Source organism: Papilio polytes, unplaced genomic scaffold (assembly GCF_000836215.1).
Source record: "Papilio polytes unplaced genomic scaffold, Ppol_1.0 DF824382.1, whole genome shotgun sequence".
NCBI lineage: Eukaryota > Metazoa > Arthropoda > Insecta > Lepidoptera > Papilionidae > Papilio > Papilio polytes.
Window position 1 is genome coordinate 1,079,640 of NW_013524822.1, and position 12,679 is coordinate 1,092,318.

The 12,679-nt window shown below is 35.1% G+C and overlaps 1 protein-coding gene across 1 annotated transcript; it reads left to right on the plus strand.

The window, feature by feature from the left end:
* Window positions 1-9,292: 9,292 nt before the first annotated feature.
* Window positions 9,293-12,319, plus strand: LOC106111360. Its single transcript, XM_013293409.1, has 2 exons — window positions 9,293-9,387; window positions 10,891-12,319. Exons 1-2 carry the CDS (start codon window positions 9,375-9,377, stop codon window positions 11,766-11,768), a joined length of 891 nt encoding a protein of 296 aa, XP_013148863.1. The 5' UTR covers window positions 9,293-9,374; the 3' UTR covers window positions 11,769-12,319.
* The last annotated feature ends 360 nt before the right edge of the window (window positions 12,320-12,679 follow it).

Sequence of the window (12,679 nt, forward strand, 5' to 3'; positions counted from 1 at the left end):
AAGTAAATAAACAAAAAAAATGAAGATGAACTGAATCCCTCTTCTTTTTTTAAGGCTACAAAAACAAGAGGCCAATTGAGAAAACTAGCTATTGCTCGCAACGTTTTCTACGTAAAAAAATATAGACTATGTAAATAACGTAGCTTTTCAATGGTGAAAGATTTTTTGAAATCAATCCAGTAGTTTTTGAATTATTTCAACAAAAAAATTCAAAAATCTTTCCCCTTTACAACATTAGTAAGTATATACTCGTAAAGTAAGGAATACGAATAGAATGGCACGAAATAGACTGGCCTTCTGGTCAGAATTTAACAAATCCTCACATAACCTAAACAGTGCCTAAATATTAACCACAGTTTTAGTCCAGCATATTTTTGTTTCGTATACAGACTTATTTTTATGAAGGTGAATCGAAGTAGTTAATTAAAGAGATCAATATATAAGTTAAAAAAGATACTGGAATTAACGTTTGTTAATCAATTAGCTAAAGTGTGATTTACGAATGACAATTTGTGTGGCTCCTTGTCAGCTGTGTTTGACGTGTAGTGTGCCACGCAATCTACGCTTGGTAATTGGTCACTACTAACTCCTATACAATTGGCGATATCTATTGTGCTCCAGTGATGTACGGACTTCGGATCCTATTTTAATTAATTTGCGGTTTAAAAATTGCCTGCCAGTATTAAATCATAATATTTTAATTAAAGTTTATAGTTTAGCAGCAGAGATTTTTTTGTTCTTTCAGTTCCTGTGATACCAGTTGCACACCCTGAGATAAAACTATCACTATTTATTTAATTCTTTTTACACAACTATTACAGTAACAATAACTATTATTATTACACGCACTTCGAATATATACCAGGTGTTTTAGACCTAGTATCGCATTGAACATTCACGTTAAGTGCTCCTTTGGCATGTTATTATTATTTACGCTATATAGTAAATAATAAAATATTCCGAAACATTGAACACATCAAGAGTACCAAAAATACACGTGGATGCCTACGACCCTTCCTTACATAGGCCACCCTGTGTACCGACCTTTGAGTCCCTTGACAACAATAAAGCGAAAAAAAACTCGTGTATACGTTTTCCTCAATCCTTAAGCACGTCCGTCATAACCGTCCCCGCTTGATGAATGGAATTTGTGGGTATGCCACACGAAGTAACAAATAACAGATGACTTTTAATCTTTATTGTAATTACCTAATGTTTGCAAATATATGCTTTCGACGAACTAAAATAAAACAGAAGTAAGTAGCCTATGTCTTCTTCAAGATTATCCTTTACATCTATTCCAAATTTCATCGAGATCCGTTCAGCAGTTTAGGCTACAAACTCTGACAAACATCTATCGGACTTTCGCATTTATAATATTAGTAAGAAGTAAGATATTGTTGAAAATTTACTTTTGTATTTTGAGAGCTATTTGTCTAGAAAGTATATTTGTCTATACGTCTTCTCTATTGTACTAATCCAAATAACTACAATATAATTTGCTCTTTTCGTGTCAGTGGATTTATTGGGGAATATTGACGTAATCATGAAGGCGCATTCCAGACATAAAATCATAAATTAAAACATAATAGTTTGTTGTTTACTAAGGTTTCTGAATTCTTATTCTTGTAGTGCCTGACACATCAATTTCCCTGCACAGTATCTCAGCGGAACCGACAATCTTGCCTCGATCCTCGTCAGCCTGACGTCTGATGTCACAATGCTACACAATTCGGCCCCAACGATCTAATTAGATGTATTTGACGGAAATAAATTAGACGAAAACATTTTAGTGCTTCGATTTTATTCAAAAAGATGGTGTTTAAATAATTTTTTTTAGAGGCAATTTGATTAGTCAGATTTTATAGTTATTTAAATTTTGTTACACGAGCGAGAAGAAAGATGTAATGCAGAAATAACAAACAAAGCTATATTATGTTTTGTTTTTTTAAAGCAATAACTTAGTAATAACTGACAGTATTAACAGTCGTATTATTCAGTTAAAACTGTACGTGTAGGTAAAACTGACGTCAATTTTTGTAGCACTTTGTTGTTATAATAATTTTGTTAGTTATTTTCAAAGTTATTCAGTGATTAAACTCATATATTCAGAATTACCTCAAAGGATGTAAGAAAGGGGGTTGTGAGGGAGGCTAGGGGGCGCAGCTGCGTAAAAATTGTTATCTTCATCTAAGTGAAAGGAAACTTTTTTGTAAGACAACTTTTTATGAGTCGATTTATGTATCAAGGAAATTATTAAATTAACGGAGAACGTCGAAAATGTTGATATAAAAAAAACAAAACAGACCAAAAATATGTCGCTTAGTAAATTTTGATTAAATTAACTTTGTTACGCTGAAAAGTGACAAAAGTTTTCAACACCTAGAGTGGTAAAAGTACACTTAGAAATGCCATTCTATGCACCTTATTCTAACTTTTATCGTCACGTAAGCGGGCGCACACCTTTGACTAAAATATCGCGTGTGCGATTGTCGATTGCTTCACAATCAATTACTGTTTAGTTACACAACTAAAAATCGAGTAGTGTGCGCTCTATACGCTGATAGGATTCAAAGCACGACTAAACAGTTGTGCGATAGTTTAATCAAAGGTGATTTTAGTAGGAGACTCTTCCACCTTGGTTCTTTTTTGTATCACAAGCTATTTTTCAACAATACTTAAATAGCAACGGTAAACATATGGTAATATTTTCTCCTTCCCAAAAAATCATCTATCACTACCTCACGGATGGGGAAGGGCTCAATAAATATATTGTACACATTTTTCACGTCACATTTAAAGTGTCCCCTCCCCTGCATTACCGAGATTTTTATACGTACGAGTATATTTATAGAATTTTTGTTTACTTCAAAGAAACGGGAAAATATAATCAATACGCTTTCACATATGGTCAATTTTACTGTTGTTGATAAGTTAAATAGAGGTTTAGTTACCAAATAAAGTTTAAATAAGATAAATCTGTGTGTTGTGGAATCCAGTACTCTTTACCGTAGTTATCTTTGTCATAAGTTTTATTAACTACTAGCTGTTGCTCGCGACTTCGTCCGGGTATTATTAAACATAGCCTATGTGACAAATACTTAAATTACCTTCCTAACAGTGAAAGAATTTTCAAAATTAGCCAGGTAGTTTTTACGTGAATCATCATCACCAGCTCACTATACGTCCCCACCGAGGGGCTCGGAGCCTACCCTAATAAGGGGTGACTAGGCCATAGTCAACCACGCTGGCCCACTGCGGGTTGGATGAATTCACACATATCTTTGAATTTCTTCGCCTATACGTGCAGGTTGCATCACGATGTTGTCCTTCACCGTAAGAACGTCGGGTGAATTGACGTACGTGAATCAAATACATACAAAAATACAAATCTTTCCACATTATAATATTAGTATAGCTAGTCATTTTAGATTGAATACAGCTATACAAAGACAGTTTTAAGTGAACATTCGAACTGTTTAGTTGTACAATTCAATTGTAAGTTATTTTGCTTTAACGTATAATTTTGAATAAACAATCCGACTCCAGTTAAAATTATGAATTGCAACTCTGTAGAATTCCTATTTATTATTGGACTTTTGTATCTTTGATAAATCAGCTATTAATCTGTTGACAAAACAGTTTGTTCCATAATAAAAATTGTTTCACTTTATAAAAATCAGATTTCACGTGTAAAAATTAATACGAATGAAACGGGAGCGGGCAATAAATCTGATGGAAAATAATTCTAAGAAAAATATCTTACCGCAAGGGTAGGGGGATGAAGGGGGTTGAATGTGACGAATGAACACCATTTGTTGGTCTAACGTAAAGTGGCAGCTGATTGCGGCCGTGTTTGGAGCCTTTTGTCCGGCGCCCTAATACCACACTGAAGGTCTAAGCAAGATTTCTTTGGAATACTATTCATGATTGGTGTTTACTTTTTTTTAAGAGTAAAAAATTGCCAGTGTTGATTACGGTATTGTTTATGACCCTTTTTTTTTTTTTTTTTACGCTGGGAAAATGCCTTTACGCATCCCCCCCGTTGCCAGGGGGGTATGTGGGACTCGCCGGCCAGAAGATGGAAAATGGCCGGAATACCCACTAAAAACCCAGCGGTGTCCCTTCTGTTCGCCTGTGGCTGGGTCACGGGAACGCTTATGCAATCTTCCGCGACCCAGCCGGCATTGTTTATGACCCCACGTAATCAAATATAACCCATAATTTCACCTTTTACGTTCTCTAATTTCAGTTTACTGTGTTCTAATTTATAAATATAATTAACTACATTTCGCCCGCGACTCCGTCCGTGTTTAATTAAAAAGAAACAAAAATGAATAACCTATGTGTTCTTCCAGACTATGCTATATATCTGTACCAAATTTTATTAGGAACCTTTTAGCAGTTTAGGCTACAAACTTTAAGAAACATCCATCTATCTAGACAATCTCATTTAAGATTAATTAGGAATTTCAAATTTTAAGCTAAAGAAGGTTTAAAAAGCTCTGACTGAAAATTTGATATTTTACCCCAGAAGTATTGAAATATGATACTTTTATGATTTTTTCTTACGAATTACCTTCGAAATACAAGACCGCTTAGCCTTTGGTTATTACTGTTTAAATATACAAAAGAAACGTGATAGATCACGAGGAAAACTCCGGGCAGGATTTATACGCAGTCGAATATCAAAGGAGGGTGGATGATGGACGATGGGTCATTTGTTGCGTGGTAAGTACTGGACTCCGGTAACATTTACCATCTTTTCAAATACATGTAGCTCGCGACTTCGCTCGCTTAAAATAAAAAATATAGCCTATGTTACGCACAGATAAATTACCTTTCTAATGATGAAAGAATTTTTAAAATCTGCCCAGTAGTTTTGCAGTTATCTTAACACATACAAATATATAAAACTTTCCTCTTTATAATATTAGTATAGATATTAGCTGTTGCTCGTGACTTCGTCCACGTGAAATTATAAAATATAGCCTATGCTACCCGCTGATAAATTCCATCCATCCATCCATCACTAGCTCACTACATGTCCCCACCGAGGGGCTCGAAGCCTAGCCTAATAAGGGGTGACTAGGCCATAGTAAACCACGCTAGCCAAGTGCGGGTTGGTTGACTTCACACATATCTTTGAATTTCTTCGCCGATATGTGCAGGCATCACGATGTTTTCCTTCACCGTAAGAACGTCGGGTTAATTATGTACATATGAAAATTCGAAAAAACGAACATCACATTGTTACATGGCGGGATTCGAACCCAAGACCTGTAGATTACAAGTCAAGTGCTTAAACCACTGAGCCACCGACGCTGATAAATTGCCTTTCTAATTTGGAAATACATAGATCAAATGCCTGTTGGAAGTAAATGTTCTGTAAATGTAAATTCTGATTTCATAAGTTACTGTATCTACTCTATTACACTACAGTTTTTGGCTATAGTCGACAACGCGAAATGCAAAATTGAAGAGTCGATCGAAGTCAGCGTTGGTTGTTTTGTATCATACTAATATTATAAATGTGAAAGTTTAGTAGGAGTGATAGATGTTTGTTAGAGTTTGTAGCCTAAACGGCTGAACGAATTTCAATGAAATTTGGTATAGCTGTAGAGGATAGTCTGGAAGAACACATGGACACTTTAGGTTTTTTTTATTCCACGCGGACGCAGTCGCGGGCGAAAGCTAGTATTAATATAAAATATAATCAAGTAAAGTCTGGTCACGTAGCATTGAAACTTGGTTGTAAGGCGCAGCTGAAAAATTTTAACACAGTGTAAAAAACTTGGTAACTGGGTCGTACGTGAAAAGATATTTTAATGTCTGCAACACACAGAAAGCGAACTGAAATCTAAACAAACTGTAAACTAGAATACATCGAGACATTAAAAAAAAAAAAACGTTAAACGATCTATATTATACTAGCTTTCGCCCGCGACTCAAAACTTATTCCAGACTATCCTCTACATCTATACCAAACTTCATCGAGATCCATTCCGCCGTTTAGGCTACAAACTCTAACAAACATCCATCTAAACTTACGCATTTATAACATTTGAAAGAAGTAAGATGTTTCGCGTGGGCTGAATGGTTCGCTGGATTAATAAATGCATATTATAGCTTCGCCTAGCTTTCGTCTGCCCGCAAGCTTTAAAGCCGAACGCGAGTGGCGCATCGCGGCAATTACCGGATCGTGTGATGAGGGCCTTATTAACTTGGTTTTGTTGCTGAATAACATCAAAATTACCTCGTTATCACCGTAGAGGTTTTAATGCCACTTCAAGTGCTTGTAATAGCAGATTTTTTAGCATGCATTTACAGCTCTTGTCAGTCAATATAATTTTTTTCTGAAAAATTGTTAAATAAAATGTTTTAATATTATACAGTTTTAAGTTTGTTTATAGTGATTATAGCTGATTTCTAATATTTAGGGCGAGCAAACCAAAGCAAACTATCGCACAACTGTTTAGTCTCTTGTTGATTCCCGTGAGCTTATATCTAACTAAACAATCGACTGGCTGCGAAACAATCGACAACCGCACAATAGTTGTGCGATAGTTTAGTCAAAGAAATGCGCCTGTTTTTAGAACTAACAAGGTTATAAATAATACTAAAAATCAGTACACATTTGACTTCCTTTTACATTTTGTACAAAGTATTCAAGTTTAAAGCCACACTTACCGAATCTGTGGCAATGTTTTAGTCTACTGACGTGAATAACGGTAGTCAAAAATAAGATGATATACTCGAATTAAAACCTTACACCATAGTCATAAGGTATACATTTAAAAAAATACAGTTACTTCGGTATTCTCTGTGATCGTAGAACGCAAAAAGTCCTACGTAGTTTGAACACAAGAGGATGCACTTTGGTATAAACTTTGACTATCATGAAACGGACTAGGTAAAAATCCAGTGTTCTGTGTTAAACGTATTCTGCCAATTTGCCAAGGGATTTCTTTGTAGACACAAAACAAAAGAGCGTGTTATTGACTTATGATTTATTTTTATTTATGCGATGGTAACACGCGCTTGCTAGATCCTGTCTCTTTAAAGTCAAAGTGTGGAAGTCGTATCTGAGGATTTGCTCTTGTATGTAGTAAATAAACAGCTGGAGGATTCTCGATCGGTGTTTAGATTCTAAACTTTAGAACGACAGCACTGGCTTCTGAACATTGCAATGTGTGTATTTGGTTTTACTTGTTGAATATAAGTAAATTACTGTAAATCGATATGTTGGTTTTAACTGTACATCTGATTGAACTATACTAAGGTTTTTATAGTAAAAGATATTAACATTTCTGAGGTCTAATTCGCACTGGCGTTTTACGCGTTAAAAGGCATCGAAATTACACAAATGCAATAACATATCTATTTATACGGCAGCGTTTTTAAAACGTGACGTTTTATATGTATTTTTTACGCGCCAACGGCGAGCGTTAAAAATGCACCCGTGCGAATGGGTGTAACCTTCAATAATTGTATTAAAGCATTCTTTTCTATACTTTCTCTATTCCAGCGAGAATATAAGTGGCCTTTTGTCAATATACTTGAATAAAACATCATACTAATATTATAAATGCGAAAGTTTAGATGCATGGATATTGTTAGGGTTTGTAGCCTAAACGGCTGAACGGATTTTGATGAAAATTGGTAAACATGTAGAATATAGTCTGGAAGAACACATAGGCTACTCAGTTTTGTTATTTTCAATTCCACGCGGACGGAGTCGCGGGCTAAAGCTAGTATGTGTATAAACCAGTGTACTGTGAACTTGCCGTACAAGATAACAAATTACAGTTGAGTCAGAGAGTGAGTGTGGGTTAGATGTAATATCCTAGCCTAGACCTTATCTAGTCTAGATCTTTAGTATGACTGCAACGCGACGAGCAATGCTCACGGTTACAATGATTTGTGATTCATGGTCAGGGAAACAGTAAGTGCGAAGCGAAACATCGTAATAAAAACTTCGAAATATTATAAATGCGAGAGTTTAAATGGATGTTAGAGTTTGTAGCCTTTATTATCCTTTAGGTTATAAACTCTAACCACCATACATCAATTTAAACATGAACAGTGAATCATATTAGTACTGAACTGATCACGATGTATTTCATAGATGTAGGATATAGTCTGGAAGAACACTTGAGCATACTTTTGTTTTTAAAACCACGCGGACGGAGTTATAGAGGAAAGCAAGTAAATTTAAATAGCAAAATAACTCATGCTTGTAATCTAGGGTAGGTAGACCATGGACCTCCATTTGAGGGTACAACCTCTCTCGTTTCATCTACGTATACATTAACTTAACAGCATCTAGCATTTACTTAATATAAATAGCAAGGTAGCGTTACAAAAACGTATCTATAGAAGAAATATAACAATTTACATGAATTTAGATTCTCTGCAATCTGTACTTATAGGCGAAGAAATTCAGATATTGTGTCACCAACCAGCAGTGGGCCAGTGTGGTTGACTATGCCCTAGTCACCCTAACTTAGGGTAGACTCCGATCCCCTGAGTAGCATAGTGGTGATTATATGATCCTGACTAACATAGTGTAGCTTTTTAATTAAACTAAAACAACGAGAGTGTGAGTCAGTAGGTTTGAGGTCATTACCGGCATCAGTGTCGGTCCATTGTGGTCATTTCCTGAATGACGTCACGCGACAGCGATTTTCATTACGTTTTCATTAAATTATAGGCTGAATAATGTATATCACCTTCGCTTCCACCCGATGGATACGCTCACTGGGCAGAACAGAGCAATGAGTAGAGCTGGCTATATTTTATCGTATTGTTTATTTTTTTTATTTCTGTGCTCCTAACTACCACTATACTTCTGAAGATAATGTTTAAAACCTTTAGAGACATAACTTAATTTAGGATAAATAAAAATATGTAAAAAATCAAACAGTATTACTGGTAATAGACAAAAAATAATTGCATATTGATTTGATTTTTTTCTGACTTTATTGTAATAGTATGAACTTAATTTGCATATAAAAGCTTTTAAGATTTTAACATTTAGAGCGGATGTACACCTTTGACTAAACTATCGCACATCGGTTCTGCGATTATCGGTTGTTTCGCAGCTAATTCAACTGTTTAGTTGCACAATTAAAAAACGAGTAGTGTGCGCACCTCCATATAAGCTTAAAAAAATCAGTTTTTTTAGTTAAAAAGTATATTTTGTATACCTCTCCATGTATGTCTATGTCCTCTATTCGTAATAGTTTTGTCACTAGTACTGGGCACAGCACTAGACGACGCGATGCGAGGTAGTACGCTCTACTGCCCAGTGTTGTTTATTTACTGTTAATTTATTATTAAATAGTGCAGTTGGAATGTGACTGGATGAAATCATGAATTCATTTGGTTAGTTATTTTTTTTGGTGTTTTAATATTTTTCAATAGCTCGGTCCGTCTATGTGGAATAAGAACATAGTAAAATAATATAGCTTATGTCACTCAGTTATAAATTAGCTTTTTAATGGTGTAAGCATTATTAATATCTGAGTCGTTTTTGATTTTTTTAATACCTATAATATCAAAATATACAAATCTGTCCTCTTTGTAATATTAGTAGGTATAGATATAGATAAAAAAAGAAATTTAAATAATTAACATGAAACAAATTAAGTAAGGGCTGTAACTGGACAAGGGTTGCTTCAATGAGTGTAATAACATTAAGGGTTTGTTTATGTTCTTAAGCTTAGTTAGGGATTAGTCGCCCCTACTTGCATTGTCTTCAAGTTAATTCCAGTAGTAGGGGGTAGGGGGACAAGGGTGGGATTTCGTACAATTGTTTTCTTTGTTCACGGATTAAACCCCGATTAAAACTTCCAATTGTCTCTATTTTTGTTGTTTGTACTAATATTAGGTGAAAAGATTTTTATATTTGTTATCAATAAACTCAAGACCTTCTGGATTGGTTTTAAAAATTCTTTCATCAGGAAAAAACAAAATAATCACTGATTATTGTTATTTGTTTTTTATTACCTCGAAAGAGATAGGTTTGACACTATTAATTGGATAGTCGAACTGCCCAGTTCAAGTTTAACAGTGGTAGAGCCCGCTTTAACATCTTCGCACGAATGGGCCGTCTCGCCCGGTGCTTTCGCATAGAAAACAGGCGTGAAGTGGAAGCAATACCGCGTTTCGTCTGATAAGTGTGGTGCCAGAGGCCTAATTTTAGCCCCTTTCCCTTTCCACCCTTTTTTTAAGAGGGAAGGATGGGAAGGAAAAGTGGATTTGATGGTGAAGAAGACGCATAGGAAGGAAAAATATCCACTTTATGTGCGTCTCCTCCAACAATTAAGGGTAGGCAAGGCATCTGTAGGTACTTGCGGATGTTTATGGGCAGCGGTCGCTTGCCATTTCGGTAGATTTAAGTGGCCTGCTCGTTTGCCACCTTATGTTAGATAAAAAAAGTTTAACCTCTGCGTATGTTGTTACAACTTTAACTGAACAGTTCAACTAACAGTTAACTTCAATGAACTGATTCAATTTTCTTATTTTTAAAAGACCTTTGACGTAGAATCTGACGTCATTCAGTTAAACGTTGGTAGCCTTATTAAATATTACATTAGCTCGCGTGTCTGAATGTTATTGATCACACGTGGCCCGGTTTGTTTGTCACTACGCTCCTTTAATGTTAAATTAACTCGCTTTGCAATCTAGGTCATCTAAACTAACTAGTATCTTGGGGTTCGTATGGAAGTACACACTAATTAAAAGTCACATTTTATTTGTATGTTAATATTAGAGTCTAATAAATACATAATTGATCAAATTGTGTTCAAACTGTTGCTCAATTTATTTATGTTTTTAGGTTAGAATTTATTGTATAACAAGAAAATTGCTATTCTTTTTTTTCAGGCGCAGTATCTGCAAGTATGCTGTTCGCAAGTGTGATATTTTTAACGATATCATTTGTTACAAGCGGCGTTGTACATAAATGTAGGACTTGCATCAAAGTGAATACAGCTTGTTACAACATAACACATTTGTTGGAACTAGATGCGCCGTTTAGAAACACTATAGTGATACACAAAATGGGAATACTGAGATCCAGGAATGTGTTATACTTCAGTTTTGAACCCGCACTCGAAGATTTGGAATACAATAAAATAGGGTTTGTAAGTTTGGATAATCCAGAAGAAAAAGGTATAATTTCGGGTAACAAAATAATGAATTTCGGTACATTTGATGTGGATCAGAATAATGAAATCATTTACTTAGGCGGTAGCGATGGGATTTTCGTTTTAGAAACGAAAGAAAACATCTTAGCGTTTTTCAGTTCGAGGGGTGATTCAATACAAAATGTATTCTACAAAGGTAATGTGTATTTCGTTATAAATGGACAGAGTAAGATAACAAGAAAGAAAGGAGACAATTTCGAAGCGTATTTAGAAAGTGATAAAATTAAAAATTTCGTTATAACTAAAAATGATGTTATTGTTTATTTGAGTATTCTTGGTTTGTTTGCTACTAAAAGGAACGAAACTGTTTCTCTGTCGAATAATCCGTTTTTTAGAGGATTAACTATTGACTTGGATGATGTTGTGTACACTTGGTGGGTTGATGGTATTTATAAAGTGAATATAGCAAAGAATTTAACGGAATCTTATGTACGTAGGGTTGCTTATTTACCTAGTATTGGTTCTATGGTTTTTGACAATGATAATAATGTGCTGTTTACATCGGACAGAGATTTATATGCACTTACCGAAACTAATGCAACAACTATTTGTTAGTTTTTTTGATTAGCAGATTTTTGTTGATTAACTAAAATTCCTTTTAACGATTCCAGGTATGTTTGTAAAAGCTTGTCCTAGAATTGACGACAATAATATGCCGGGATTCGAACCCTCGACCGCAAGTCAAGATTATTGGCGCTTATTTATAATTGATAACCATAGTAAGAAACGTAACAAATTTAACTTAATACTGTCAACATAGGAATGTTAGTAAGAGCGCGCACACGTTTGAATAAATAATCGCACAACCGTTATGCGATTGTCGAATTGGCAGTCCATATAAATAAAATGAAGTATTATGCGCGCCTTCATTTACATGAATCATCTCATAGGAATCAAAGCGGGATTAAACAGCTGTGGATAGTTTAGTCAAATGTGTGCGTGAGCTCTAAGTGATGTATGCGCTGCGCTTAGTTTTTCGGACTGCTTGTAATGTTCCACGTAAGTTGTAATCAGCGTTTGAACTAAATCAAATTTTGTTCTACATCGCACTATTAAGTTATTTAGATGTTAATGATTTTTTTTTTGTTGTCGCGGGGAATGCATTTACGCACTTTACCGTCCATGCTGCGGAGGCAGCAGGGACAGTTTCGTGTGGGACTCCCGGCCTTAATCCCGGCCGGACTACCCACTAAACCCCGCGGTGTTCTCCTTCGCCCAACCGGGCTGTAGCATCTACGTTAGTTTATCCACGACCAGGCTAGATGTTAATGTATTTATTGTTACTAGTATATAGTTAATCTTGTTTGGCGTCCAACTTAACTGTTTTCTTGTAAATTTGATTGAACTTTCAAATAAATCAATGTATTATCGATGTTTAATTTGGTCTCTATTGTAATAATTACCTTTACATATGTAACTAGTCTAACAATATACATTTTTGTTTCTATAAATTAATAATTTACATA